At 46.9% G+C, this 14,873-nt stretch overlaps 1 protein-coding gene across 1 annotated transcript in view; it reads left to right on the top strand.

The window, feature by feature from the left end:
* The first annotated feature begins 326 nt into the window (after positions 1 to 326).
* Positions 327 to 14,873, top strand: part of LOC119456585 (uncharacterized) — a 35,235-nt gene continuing 20,688 nt past the window's right edge. Inside the window, exons 1-3 of the mRNA XM_037718415.1 lie at positions 327 to 749; positions 9,450 to 9,842; positions 13,953 to 14,307. Of these exons, the coding sequence (XP_037574343.1) occupies positions 327 to 749; positions 9,450 to 9,842; positions 13,953 to 14,307 (1,171 nt within the window). The remainder of the gene's footprint in view (positions 750 to 9,449; positions 9,843 to 13,952; positions 14,308 to 14,873) is intronic.

Raw genomic sequence — 14,873 nt, 5'->3', positions numbered from 1 at the left:
AGTGTTATCGAAGTCATTGAATTTCTCAAAATAAAATGCGTCAGAAAATTCATAAAGTACGACTTACACACAAACTACAAACATGACAGCATCGGATTGTAATTCGAATATGCTAGAAAACATATTTCTGTTACGCGGGAATTAAATACAAACTTCATTTCCAGCTGCCGTTTATTGGGTGAGCACGCCACAAAAAATCCCGACCACTTAGAGGCTAACAGCTTCACTGTTAAACAAGCTTTATATAGTAATCAAGCTTGGCGTATTCTGCGTGGGTTTCCCTGTAATGCGGTGCTTTTAACAATTTGTTCACGGAACAGGCCGAAATGGGCACGCTGAGTCAGCTGGTGACGGTCGTGTGGAAGGAGCTGTGCCTGCGCACCATGCTTCGCCAAGGCTGGCTATCGCTCTCCGAGTGCCTGCTCGGACCGCTGCTCTGCCTCGTGCTCCTTTTGACCACGGGCCCGCCATTCGTGGACCGGCTGCGCGACGTGCCGCTGAGCGGTGTCCAGCTGCTCGACTGGCCGTGCGCCGTGGTCGAGAAGCAGCTGGTGTTCCGACGCGTGGCGTACGCGCCACACGCACCCTACTCGATGCGTCTCATGGAGGCCACGTTCCGCGACTTCAGCCCGGTGGAGGGACTCGTGGGTTTCCAGGACCCTCAGGCCGTGACCGAATTCACACGCACCAAGGCCAACGACTCGGACGCCTTTGACCTGATCATCGTTTTCGACAACCTGCGCAGAACCGTAAGGATCGTCTTTTATTGCGGCTTAGCATTTAAATAACTGACACATCTCCATGCTAGTGATGACAAGTTTATAACTGCGGTCACGCAAGCCAGCTGGGCGATTTGGTGATGTTGCAGAGTTTGCAACGTCACCATTTTGCATTTGAGATCACAGTGGTGAAAGAAGAACGATAAACGAGGGATTAGACATACAAGATCAAAACGTTTGAACAGCTATGAGGAGCACGGCCCGTGCAGCTATGATCAGTATTATAGAATCAGCCATGATCAGTGTCTGTAACAGGGAGCCAAGGCCCAGTCCGGCCTTCCGCCTTTTGCCTTGGCTTCCTTTCGTTGAAAGAAATAAACACCAATATCAAATCTAAATCGCAGAAGCGCCCCTGACTTGCACGTTCAATCGCCTGACGTGCAGACGCGCTGTGGTCACACTTTGTCACGTTGGAACGGAGGGCAGAGACTGAAAGCCCCAGGCTTTCGAAATGATAAAATCGGTTAAACAGAGAGTAAGCGCACATATACATACACCAGTGAGACTTCTAGCAAACAATCGCGCGGTATTAGACATTCTCCGACGTTCGCTGCTCACGGGGCTGTCCCTACGCTTCTTCCATGGCTTTCTATAATGTGATGCAACCAAAGTGAGCCATGAAAATCTGTAACAATCTTGGTCGCACAGATCGGGTTGCTTTCCCGTAAGCACTAAAATTTTGAATTGTCATCATACCACCTCGTCCTCTTAGGCACTTCGTTCCCTTTCTTTGGCAGCCACTGTGTTAATCATAGTGACCACCGCTTATCTGCATTGCGCACTACATGATCTGCCAGATTCTACTACTTCTCTTAATCTCAGCTTAGCATCAGCTACAACGGTATCTCTTGTAATGACGTCTTTTTTTCTAACGCAATACCGTTAAAGGCCCCCTGTCGCAGAAAATCGGAGTAGGTGTTGGCGCCGCCGTCCGCGGCCGAGAAAGTCATCCCGAACCAACCCAACCAGGCAGGCCCTCCGCGTGGCACAGAGGCGTTTGTGAACTTATTAAATTTCGCAAAGCGAAATGCGTCAAAAAATCCTAAAGTATGACTTAACCACAACCTACAGACGTGATAGCGCGGATTGTAATTTGAATATACGAGAAAACATAATTGTCGTACGCGGAAGCTCAAACACAAACCCCTTTTCCAGCATTTCTACCATTCATACAGCGGCGCGTGCCGGTTTGTTCCTTGCAAAAACACCAGCAAGATGGCGCTAGAATCCTCGGTAGCCGCGCACCGAGGCGAAGTTGAGAAAAAAGAAAGCTGCAGTGGCCGGGAAGCCTGCGAAACAGGCAGGGATCCTTAAATGGTATCTCCGTTCCACTCCTAAAGACGAAGCTTAAGCGCCCTACAATTCTATTTCCTAAAGAACGCGTTCCGATTTTCTTTACGTCGCTGACTGCGTGGTTCATAACTTTCTCTCACAGATATTCTGATTTAAAGGGCCCTTCACTAGGATTTCGTGGAATTTGTTTTGTTCTATTGACTGAATGTTCTACGACGGCGCCTTAGCAAAAATGGATGTTCTTCGCGTCTTAGTTCGTTGTACTATTGACTGGATGTTCTATGACGGCGCCTTAGCAAAAATGGATGTTCTTCGCGTTAGTTCGTCGAACTGGATGTTCCTCGCGTCTTAGCAAAAAAGAAAAAAACTTTCAAATTGGTTCAATAATAGTGATAGCAGAAATCCAATGCTCATGTTGCCACACTGCCAGAAAGCGAGCTTTACTGCCATTAAATTAAATTATGTGGTTTTTCGTGCCAAAACCACGATCTGATTATGAGACGTACACGCCGTAGTGGGGGACTCTGGAATAATTTGCACCACCTGGGGTTCTTTAACGTGCACCTAAATCTAAGTAAGCGGGTGTTTTCGCATTTCGCCCCCATAGAAATGCGGCCGCCGTAGCCGGGATTCGATCCCGCGACCTCGTGCTCAGCAGCCGAACACCATAGCCATTGAGCAACCACGGCGGGTTTTACTGCCATCAGACGATGTCTCACCCTTTGCCTCAGCCAGCGTCCACAAGCGACATTCCTTCGCTGCCTTCTCCTACAGACCGTTTTTCATGGGCGCCACCATATTATGTACGCAGTGGTGCTACTTATGGGCAGTCAGCATGCGGGCTTGGGCAAGCGCTCCGTGTTGTATGCTAAGTATTGATGGGACTGCCGTTGGCTGCAGGATCCATCCCATCGCTGTCAACCACCAGTTGTTTCGACTCAAGCCCGAGCAGTCATTACGGCTTATGGGGCGGGTGATGCGCCAAGTGCCGGGTGATCAAGAGGTTCGGGGAGACGTCCAAGAGATGCCAAAAAGGGTTTATTTACAAATTTACATGCTGATGGTTTTTTTATGTACGAGCCCGCACGAGCACTGAAGGCCTGCTTTTTAAGCACTTCATTTTCCCCCTTTCTTTCCTGGGGGGAATTCACAGTTGTTCTTTTAGGCCAGTCACAATCGTCAAACTATTCGCAAAATTCTGCCCCTGATGACGCACTACACCGCATGTCTCCGCATCTGGTGACCAAGCTTCGACCCGCCCTCTTTGCAATGCAAATGCAATTTGATGGGAAGCTGGGGACGGCGCTGTTCCCACGAAGTCGCCTGCGTAGGCTCTTTGCAGAAATTTACCGGTGGTACAAGGCCGAAGACCCCTTCACAGTTTGGGGTCCTTCACAGAACCCTACTCATTCATAAGCTCACACGAACACGCGACGCAGAATAACTTCTCCATCATCTTGACGTGACGCAGATTTCGTCGCCAGAGCTTTCGCGCTGAAAAGACGATGCAGCGTGAATGGCCTTTCATGGCTGCACGCTCGCCGGTATGCATACTTGGTCACTCCGGGTTTGCCGATGAGGCATTCTGTGTCGAGAAGGCAGCCGGGCACAACAATGCTAAGCGCCAATCGTAACAGTATATAAGCTCAGCAGCAGTTTCTGGTGGCTGCTTTTGCGTCGCGTTGTCTATTTATTATGACGTGGCATCGTCTACGTGAGAAACGGTTCTGTGAAACGTACTAAAGTTATTTAAGTCAGCATGGCTAGAGTTTCTGTGGCTTTGAGGTGGACGGAGCGGCCAGTGCAATGTGTGCGCGCGCGTTGGACCCTAGACTCAGCCTCGGAGATTAGTTTTTTTTTTGTGCTTTCTGAAAATTGGTTTCACTAACGTGACCTTACTGCTGCATTCTCACCGTAGTTCTGAGCTGTGGTTTAGCAGCAATTAGTAGTTCCGAAAGATATGACGATTCCAACAGCATTGGTACTGTTCTGGTACCAAATAAGTAGTGCTGGCTACTTTGACAGGCATTCCAATTGTTATATGATACAATGCGCGACTACCTCGTTTGTTGGACGAGGTTTCCACCCGCGAATATAATAGTTTGGTTAGCAATAACAAGATACCGTACAGTGAATTTAACTTGTCCAGTCGCCGAGTTACCGTTTGCTGACTGCGCGAGCGTTCGATCCAATTGTGTCGATGCTGGATTATATAGCTGTTTTTTCAATATAGCGCATTGTCCAAGCATGTAGAACGACGGTGCGAGGTCTTATTGCGGCGTTAGCACGTTTTCTTTTATTCTTACAAAAAAGAGCATAGGAACTGATTTTTGTATCGGTCTTGTTCGTCACGTCCTCTATGACGCACTCACCCGTCTTACGGAAATTGTGCGCCCACAAGCAACCGCTGGATGTTTTGATGCGATTTCTATCGAATGTTACTACTTCACAGGGCAAAAAGGCAATACCTTAGCACCAAGCTTGCATCTAACACACTGGCTCACCAACCGCAGTGATCGCTGTGTTCAGTAATGTCATAAGCCTCATGCAGGAGTCTAGCGACGACGTAGCTTAGTGATTTCAAGTCTGGTAAACTTCAAATGCGTGAGGGTGATGACGGCGGCTGGCGCAAATATGTTACAACCCGAATAAAAGGTATATACTGGAGCACTGGACCGGCTTCACATTTACTTCACTAGCCTCACCTCCCATTTTTTTGCCTGTTTCATTTTTTGTTATGCGGTGCACTTGAAGTGGCACCTTTGAGCGTTCCGCATTGGACGATTCACCGAAGTGCCTACCTTGAGTGGTTACGTTGCGGGCAGTGCCTCTTACATAGAGGCGTTCGTGCGTGTAACCTTGACTCTCCAGCTGGAAGTATTGTCTCCCCGGACCGAGTGCGCCGGTTGTTCTCTCAATTTTCAGCTGTTTTTGTGCAATGCTTTGCTTGGATACCTTGCAGACAGGATTGCCAGCACGTGATCTACAAAGTGCGCTTGTCTGTTTGCGATGTCCAAAGCTGTTGAGGGGCGGTGTAAGAATGTAGGCCTCGTAAATCTTTCCTGGGGTAACGTATTCTTCATATATCAGTTCAGCGTCCTCGGGTTTACTTTCACAAACTTCAGCGTACTTATGAGGGTTCTAATTCAATGCTGAAATCCCGTTTTAGTGCGATTATCATTTTTAGGATGCTTCATGCGCTTCTCTGTGTCTATATGTGTATCTCCAACCATTTTCCGCCAATTGGGGTCACTGCGTAGTCCGTGGTCTAACGGGTAGAAGCATCGGGCTGCTTTGCTGAAGGAACTTGGGGCCCTATAACAGAAAAAAAGAAAAGAAAACTATTACAGTCTGTTTTTCTTCCAATCTACTTACGTCAAATTTGCGTAACCGGCGACGGAAGTATTCGGCGATGACTCGCAGAGTTGTTTGAACAGGCCAGTGAAACGCTCTCCTCGTTTATGGCAGGTCACTTATGTTTGCTTTCTAAGGGAATAGCATTGCCCCAATGACAGGTTTTTCTCACCTATTTGGCTTGACCAAAGGCGAGGAGCATACAGAAAAAGAGTTTTTGGTGGAGCCGGGCTAGCCTAGTGAAATTAGATAACTCGATGAGGAGGGTGTTGCCAGAGTCTGCAATTCGCCCGCTTCATCTTGCATAGCTTTTGGTGTTCGGTGAAAAATCGCGGCGGCCTGCAACGGTAGCGTAAACATGCAGCTAAAACAGATCCTTAGCGAAGAAAACTTGACAGAGCATGCAGACAGGGCTCGACAACGTTATACTACTTCGCAAAAATGTTTATTAGACGCAAATGAATACATTCTATCCGGCGCTTAAGAGTAGTCAGTGCCATAGCGATCAGCGGCCAGCTATGTACTTACTATTCGTTTCGGAACGGGGAAGCCTCCGGCCTTTCAGAAAAATTCAGTTTCGTTCAGCATATAATGCATCTTTATTGCGCACACATCATTTACACGGTGAGCTTTCGTGGTTTTCTGACGTCGCAGGACAGACAGGTGAAGTGGGCGCAGCGCGAAAACATTTGACCAATTACGGAGGGCTTGCGGTAAATAAGGCGTAAAATGAGAAATAATTTTTTTTTCACTAGTTTGGTCTAATCATGCCTAACCAGTGTGCACACGTCATATCAGATGAGGGGCTTTCGCAGTTTTTCTGACGTCGCGTGACCGACAAGCGAAGCGTGGGTGGCCTGAAAATGCCTTGACCCATTGTGGAGGGCTGATTGCAGAAATGGAATAGAAAAGTTTCGAACAGCCTTACGTCATGACTCCCCAGGTTCGCAACTATCCGCCGAGCCAACTTCGGTCACTAGGTATATTCCACTCGGCATGTGCCGCACTGTAATTAAAAAAATAATCTCTAATTTATCCGGTGTTGGGCGGAATTCAACCCACGTCATATATATTGAGACACGTGACAGCCCCGTCTGCATACACGTTCCCCACACGATGCGTTTCGGCATTAAATATACGCCGTGACTCTGCATTGCTTCGTTGCTAATCGCATTAACGTTCACTTGAGTCGCTAGATGGTTTCCGCCACAATTATTTTGTGTGAATATTTGACCAACTAATTTAGTTGCCGTACTGCATTGCTGCTCATCCTGCGGTTCAACCATGTGGTTGTGTCCAATGCACAGAATAACACATCTTTGTTTAGTATCAGTCTTGAGGATGATGATTTATTGGCATCCCCTTAGAAACGGGGCGGCGACAAATAGTCATCTAGCCTGGTTGATTTAATCAGGTATACTATACATGTTCTTTATCTAGCATTTTAGTATATCTCTCATTATTATTTTTCTTTTTCAAACATTTACCTTGTACCGCTACCTATGATTTTAAGAGATCGGGTCGTATCCATCTCTTCCCTGCTTTTTTTCCACCAGTGCTCTGATCGTCTCTTCCTTATTTTTACGACTGACCTGTTGATGTTTCCTTCCACTTTAAACCCAAGCGCTTCTGGAAGTTGCACGTCACCTATAGTTCTCGCTGGGTGGATCCCGTCGCATTCCATTAGGATGTGCTAAATGGTCTCTGGATCTTTATTGCAGCACACACATGCCTCCTCTAGTTCCGAATGTTTGCTTCGGTATATTTTCGTCCTTAGACAACTGGCTCGATCCTCAAATAGCAAGGCACTGCCCCTTGTGTTATCGTACAGATTTTCCCTTCTAATTTCTTTCTTCTCATTCTTGTAAATCTCCATTGTACTTTTTGTTTCCATTCTTTGCATCCAATTCACGGTCTCTATTTCTCTCACTTTCTTTCTGATGACTCCTGGTTGTCTATTTACAGTTTCGATTATCCTGTACTTGGTTGTCAACTTTCTTGCCCTCTTCCTCCATTCTGTGTCCACGCTTTTCATGTAGAGATACTTGCGCACTTTAGCTGCCCATTTATTTTCATCCATGTTCCTGAGCCTTTCTTCAAAACTAATTTTGCTCTGTGCTTCTCTGACTTCAAAAGAGGCCCAACCCATGTCACCCTGCACTGCCTCATTTGTGGTATTACCGTGTGCTCCCAAAGCCAACCGGCCTACTGATCTTTGGTTAACTTCCAAACCCGACAAGTTATCCGATTTTAAGCATAGAATGGCATTTGCGAATGTTAGCGCTGGCACCATTACTGCTTTCCAGATTCCACACACCACCTCATACTTATTGTGGCCCCACAGTGCTCTGTGTTTCATTATTGCTGCATTCCGCTTCCCCTTTGTCTTCAGATTATCTTGGTGGTTGCTTGAGTAATTGGTTCCTTCGTTTATGTGTACGCCGAGGTACTTATATTGCTTCACTATGGGTATTACTTGCTGTTGAATTGACACCACGAAGTTACTCGTCTCTTCATCAAAGATCATAATTCTTGATTTCTCTGTAAGCTAAACTTAAGGCCTAGATTTGTCGCTGCATTCCCACAGATATTCGCAAGTTTCTGTAAATATTTTTTTATTGTCCGCTAGTAGCGCAATGTCGTCTGCGTACATCAGTCCCGGGACCTTCTGTTGCACCATTTGTCCATTACGCATGTAGGATAAATCAAAACCTAATTCGCTGTTTTCCCCGTCGTCTTTCTATACCCTTAATGTAAAGCGTGAACAACACTAGTGACAGAGGGCATCCCTGCTTCAATCCTTGGTGAATTACCACCTTTTCATTACCTTTTCAACCTTCCCATACCACTTGTACTTGGTTGTCTCTATATGTCTCTGTATAGTGTCTAGCAAGCTCACAGTGCCATACGGCGGTGGGACTATGCGGCAACTGAGAGAATGCTATTAATAGTAAAACGCTATTATAATGAGGCTTGTTTACAGCATCATACGGGTGGAGGGGGCCAAACAAATATACCGAAATTTTACAAGATAGGCCAAATCGTGTTACGATCACTGAAATTGTTCACTTCATCCGCCGCAGTAGCCGCAGTGCGAACGCTACATTTGCAAGTGCTTCCGCGGCTCATCTGCGTATCTCTCCCCAGCAACACATTTCGTTTTTGTTGCAGCGGCTGGACAAATGTACACAAAATAACTATGATTACTTGGTTGGCAAGAGTGAAAAGCGTCAACATGAAAAGTCGGGGCTCCTTGCATCCAAGCGCAAATACATGCTCACAGCAGGCTGCCATTCAGCATCTCAGATCTAATAATAATAATAATAATAATAATAATAATAATAATAATAATAATAATAATAATAATAATAATAATAATAATAATAATAATAATAATAATAATAATAATAATAATAATAATAATAACCTTTTATTTTTTTCCATCTGTGATGTCACTAACCATTTTACGGTTAAAACTCAATGCCGGAAAAATAAATTAGGAACAAAAAATTGACACACTACTTTTTTTTGGAGAACACGGAACCGTAGCCAACCCCAGTATGTATTAATCAAATATTTATTTACTTGCCTAATTATTTCACGTATTTATTCATTTATATATTTATCTATATATTCTCAGTAGCCTAAAGGGCCATGAGTTGAAGGTATTACGCAAGTAAAAACATACAAGTGAGTACAAACCAGTAGTCGCAATAACAACAAGACAAAACAGAAAAACAAGAGCATTCTACCAGAGTGCAGCTACTGCGAAACAATAAGGGTAATAAAAAGTAGTTAATGCACAGAGCACCATCATATGGCGATAATGCACAAGCTCATGCAGACTACGGTAATAATCGAAGTATTTATTGGCAATTCACAACGATCAAACACACAATAAAAATTATGCAATACGGCTAAGTAACAGTGCATGGCATGTCGTGAAATTTTATTGGGTCAAGTTCAGTGGCAGTCATCGTATGTATTTGAGCGTCCTGCTTAAGCACCCACCCTTCCTGGCAGGACGACAAGCCGCCGGAGGATCTGCGCTACACGCTGCGCTACAACACGAGCCGGCTGTACCTGCTGGACGACCGCGACGACCGGCGCGGCTACTACCCTTTGCGTCGCGACTACGTGGTGCCGCTCGTGTGCCTGCTGGGCGACAGCCACCTGCGGCTCATGGCGCGGGCCCTGGGTCGGCCCGACCCGAGCTACCTCTGGCGCACGCGTTCCTTCAACGACAACAAAGGCCCGAGAACGGTGGTGCACCGGGACTACAGCGCCCTCGCGTTCGAGCTGGGCTTGGTGTGGCTGCTGCTAAACTACGCTGCCGACACGGTTCGCGACAAGCGGGTGCGGCACCGCGAGTTCCGGCGCATCATGGGCCAGACTTCGTTCGTCTACTGGTTCGAGGTTAGATCACTGGCACGCGCGGCGGCCGCATTTCGATGGAGGCGAAATGCAAAAACGCCCGTGTGCTTGCGTTGTAGTGCAGGTTAAAGAACCCCAGGTGGGCAAAATTATTAATCCGGAGCCCTCCGCTACGGCGTGCCTCATAATCAGAACTCGTTTTGGCACGTAAAACCCCAGAAAGAAGAAGATCACTGGCACGCGCGTACACATTGCGAAGAGTGTCCAAACACGTTCACATTACCGTATCGAAAATATAAACGTCTGTTTCTACTCTAATTTGTAACAGCTAGCCCACGTCAACACGCAATAGAGGACCCCTTAACAGGCCCCATAGGGTTAGACAAGTTTGAAATCACCGTCTATGAAACGTACTTTTTTAACTTCCTTGAATATTGTGAGGATAGAAGAAACCGAAATATCTCAACGGTATATCCTTAAAAGCCAATTTAAAACTTCTAGAGAAAAAAAAACGCAATGTCAAGCTCGTGCTTTCCCCCTCCAGCTGTTCACAAGATTTATTGTTATACTCCAAAGGGTTCTCGGGTTTTCTGCCTGTCGCTCCGTGTATTGTCGGATTGCATGAGTGTGTCGAACGCGTGGAAAGTCTAGCTACTGGGATGTAACTTTGTTTCTTTTTTACTCTATATGTTGCACGTACCAATGTGTCGATCCCATCACCTTCACATAAAAACGAAAATCGCAGCCATTCCACTCTGTGAATGTGGGCTACCTGCGGAGCTGTTCTTCGGTAGTACGCACTACACGCGGCCTCGCCATACCAGCGCACGCAACATACTAACTGCCTATTCAGTTCTTCGCGCAGGCGCCGAAATGCAGCAGGTGGCTTGTTAGCGACTACCTGCCACACCAAATGATCGATGGGCGCTACGGCCATTAACACCCCCTCGGCGCAGCCAAACCGAGCAGCTGGCTAAGTTAGGAGCTGGGGTAGCTGTCAAAACCACATCACGTTCACGCTTCGCGACATCTCGAACGTTACCAATCACCACCAAATCATTCCCGAAGCACAGTCTGTCACACACCGCGCTACTGAATCCGAAATGTCTGTACGGAAAGTCCCTCTGAAATTTCGCATCGCACTCTTGTGCTCGTCTAATTTACTGGCGTGGTACCTGCGTCGCTTCGCCGCATTCTCCGCTTCGCGGCACCCATCTTCCTGTCGAGCCCGCCCCTTACGGGCAGCCTCTCAGGCACGATCTTCGCTGCTACCTGCCGCCCGTTTCACAGCTTTACTCATGCTACGCCAGGTGTCAGCACATGTTTTACTGGTTTGCTTTGTCTCCTCGTTGAGGGCGCGGGAGTTTTGAGGTACGGATATTGAAAAAAAAATGTATGGGAGGGTCACATATACAGCTCCGATGTAAAATTATAGTCTGTTGCCTACTGTGAACACTGCCATAGTACTCGAAATTACTGCATTTAGGTGCGCTGCTTTTGCTTATGGTGGCTTACCTTGATTGTGCAAAAAGTGTGCTGCTGCTGTGCACCAAATTCTGAATCAATGAGGGAGCCGGGTTCACTGATCAGATTAAGCCACACGCTCACTTCTCTAGTTTACGACGAAATTACTGGAAAATTTGTTGTCCAGAAGTGACAGTGTAAAAATTCGTTACACCCTTTTGGGCTTCTGTTGTTCCTAAATAATGTATGTTTTCCATTTATTACCTTGCAGCTGTATTAGTTTTCTAAACTTCTGTTTGTGTAACCCCACCTGCCCAAGGCCTGGATGCGAGCGGACACTGGCTGTACCGTTGACAAAAAAGTTAAAATAATCTATCTTACGTGTTCTTTCAATCGTTAACAATGCACAATATATTTTGCTATCAGGAGCGCTGTGTCACGCTCATACGCGCATGCGTTTCGTGCCCTGAAAGTATCGGCGACGCCGCGTTCAAGAGTGCATGCAAGACACGTTTCAATTATTGTTTGGGAACAAGGTGAACCCGAAATAGAGTTATTTAGTGTGTATCGCAAGCACGCCCCAGCATATGGCTACGGCAGAAGAAAACCGCCATCTTTTTTCTTTCTTTTTTTTATTGAAATAGAAATCATATTGATACACCGGGTGAATTTTTGACCTAGGCGTCGCCGAAAGGTCCATATAAAGTTCACGTGCGATAAGATCTATCACGCCCCGCGCGCGAGTAAGAGTTTGAGGGTGAGCAAAGACGATTGGTTTGTGTCTGGGCTGGAGTCCAGGGCGCGTTTTCGTCTCAAGCCCGACCACGGCTGTGGAAGGCTATCCGCGCTACTAAGGGCGTACGCGGTCTGCGCGCCCTATCTTGGATGTAATCTGGGGCGTTTGCCAATTTGGTAGAGCCGAGATAGCTGATCGCTTCGCGTGTTTTAGAATTCCGCTCGTCTATAGTTTGGAAGTCGGATAATCTCAAATTACGGTAGCGCGACAAAGTGTTCGCCTCCCCGAGACCTTCGTCGTGCCAGCATCTCACAGCCGATGCTCGTGGTCATCGAGAGATCTGTGTCTGTTTGCCTCCGCGCACGAGATACTACGTTTGGTAATTTAATTATTAAGCAAGAAGGTTACTGCAATTTACAAGACCGAGAAAACTGCGAACCTTGCTTTGCGCCATTGTTATCGCGCCTTTCGGTCGAAAGGATCACTTTTTTTTAATATGGCGTCGTTCTACTTTACTTTCTTTTCTTGTATTAAAAGAAACTGTGCCATTGTATGTCTACAAGTATGTTAAATTGTTCTGCGTTCTGTTTTATAAGTGATGGGTCTTTCAACCATGACAGACAGCACCAACGTTTCCTAATAAGATAAAGTCTTATTTAGTACTATCTGCAGCTGCTGACGACGCGTACATCACGTAATTTGGATGAAACGGTGACGTACTTTGTCGAAACGTAGTACCGACCATAACCGAAAGGCACACATCGAACTTGTGAGAAAGATAGAAGGCAAATGGCGAGCGGTTTAACCTAAACTGCTATTTATACCGGTCCCACTCATCGGCGCAACACATTTAACCTCCTAAGCCTTACCATGGATCGAAACACGAGCAGCATCACAAGGCACCACGTCTACTACGGCCAAGTATACTGGGGCTAGACTTCATGGGAACATAATTTCTGTATTTTGGCTCTTTAGAAACAAACGGCACTAACCTAATAACTGGAAAGGAAGAATATCGATGTGATCGCTATTGCCACAATTTTAGCGTTTATTGTCCGTGTTGTATCTCGCATGATTCGTGCCATATCTGACGAAAGATGCTCAACGATGAACACCCCGTTTCGATTCAGTATACCTTGTAGCCCCTCGTGCAACGTAAAATAGCAGAGCCAACTACTTTTAAGAGACCGTAATGACGAAGCAGCATGTCCGCAAAAAAGTGTTCAATAGAAGTGAGTGTTCGACGACTAATCTGCTTGTTGTCTATAGTATTAGCACGTTACAAACGAATAAACACATCACATATGAACGCTGCTTGAAATGCTTTCGGTGTTTTATCTCGTAATGCACCTTGTACGAGTAACAGCCACGACAGGACACACGAGAGAAAGACAACACGACACAATGCAATGCTGCATCGGCTCCTCGAAATATAAACATGAATTGCGGGATTTTTTGCCAGAACCTACGATAATGATTAGGAGGCACGCCGTAGTGGGGTACTCCGGATTATGTGTGACTATCTGAGCTTCTTAGAAGTGCACCCAAATTTAAGTAAACGGAAGTTCTTTCATTTCGTCCCCTCCGAAATGCGGCCGCCGCATTTCGCTGCGCCCTCATATTCCACAGCGGAACGTCAGAGCCACTGGGCTACCGCAGAGGGTGGTAGTTATATCAAGCTCTATAGTTGCCTGATACGTATGCGGACCTCAAGTGCTCAGAAATTTCGCAAGTTTGGCTGTTTTTTTTTTTCGGAAAGCTTCTTTAAAGCATGGTACTTGCGCCCTCTCGTTATTGTCAAGTGCGTCTTATCATGGTAGTCAGTTGTAACCACCACATTACAAGACGAACGGAAAACAACTAGCCCATTTTCTTGCGATGCTCAACGTGCATTCGGTGTACCCTGTCATATGGCCCGCCACTGTACACACTGCGGTGCTACTGCATCCCAGGTGCTGCTGCGTGGCCTCGGACCCATGCTGGCCTCGTGCTGCGGGCTCCTGTTCGTGGTGACCAGCGTGCCGGACCGTTTCGGCTTCTCCTACCTGCAGTACACGGACCCGACTGTGTTACTCACGCTGATGTACATATACGCACTGCACATGCTCACGTTCGTCACACTCGTCACCACCTTCTTTACGTCGGAGACGCTGGTCGTCCTGGCCACCTGCTTCGCGGTACTCGTCTCCTTCCTGCCGTACCTCCTGTTCGTCGAGATGACGTTTCCTTTTCGCCTCCTCTGCTGCGTGCTGCCAAACACGGCGCTTCAGCTCGCCATGGACATCATCGTCACCTTCGAACGAGACAGTAAGACCTGTCGCACAGGTTTGTTCTCGAGTAATCTCCGCGCACTTCCGTCACGTCCCAGAGAGAATCGACAGCGCACGCTACCGGTGTTACTGGTGGTCTCGTACGGTACAGCATGGCGGCACGGTGTTAAGGGGAGCAGTTCTCGCTTTCTACTCTCTTGACAGCTAACGTTTTGAGGTACTGCCGTTCAACCGCTGAGATTATGGTCGGAAACGCCGACGCTGTTACTTGAGACAGGAGGCAATCAGAGGCAGTTCGGCAGACGCTGCCTGGGGTTCCGAAATGCTTCTTGAGGAAGTGGCGCTCGAACTCCTGCGTGCGGCTAAGGCACGCTGGTAAACTGGAGCGCCACACATAATAGATATCGAAACATTGTGTCTGAAGTAACCACCTTCCAAAGAATGCTAAACCAATTCTTGGATAACAACCAGGGTTGGTTCTTCATAAATGTTTATTCATGCGCTAGCAATGGGAGTTGCAAAGTGAAAAAAGTGTATCTATGCGAAGTGCGGGAAGCCGGTCAAGTGGTATAAAGAGCTTAGAAGAGCGTGGATGCGTGGAAT

This window comes from Dermacentor silvarum, chromosome 6 (assembly GCF_013339745.2).
Source record: "Dermacentor silvarum isolate Dsil-2018 chromosome 6, BIME_Dsil_1.4, whole genome shotgun sequence".
Lineage (NCBI taxonomy): Eukaryota > Metazoa > Arthropoda > Arachnida > Ixodida > Ixodidae > Dermacentor > Dermacentor silvarum.
The sequence above is the reverse complement of the archived record's forward strand: the minus strand, read 5'-3'. Positions and strand labels throughout refer to the sequence as shown.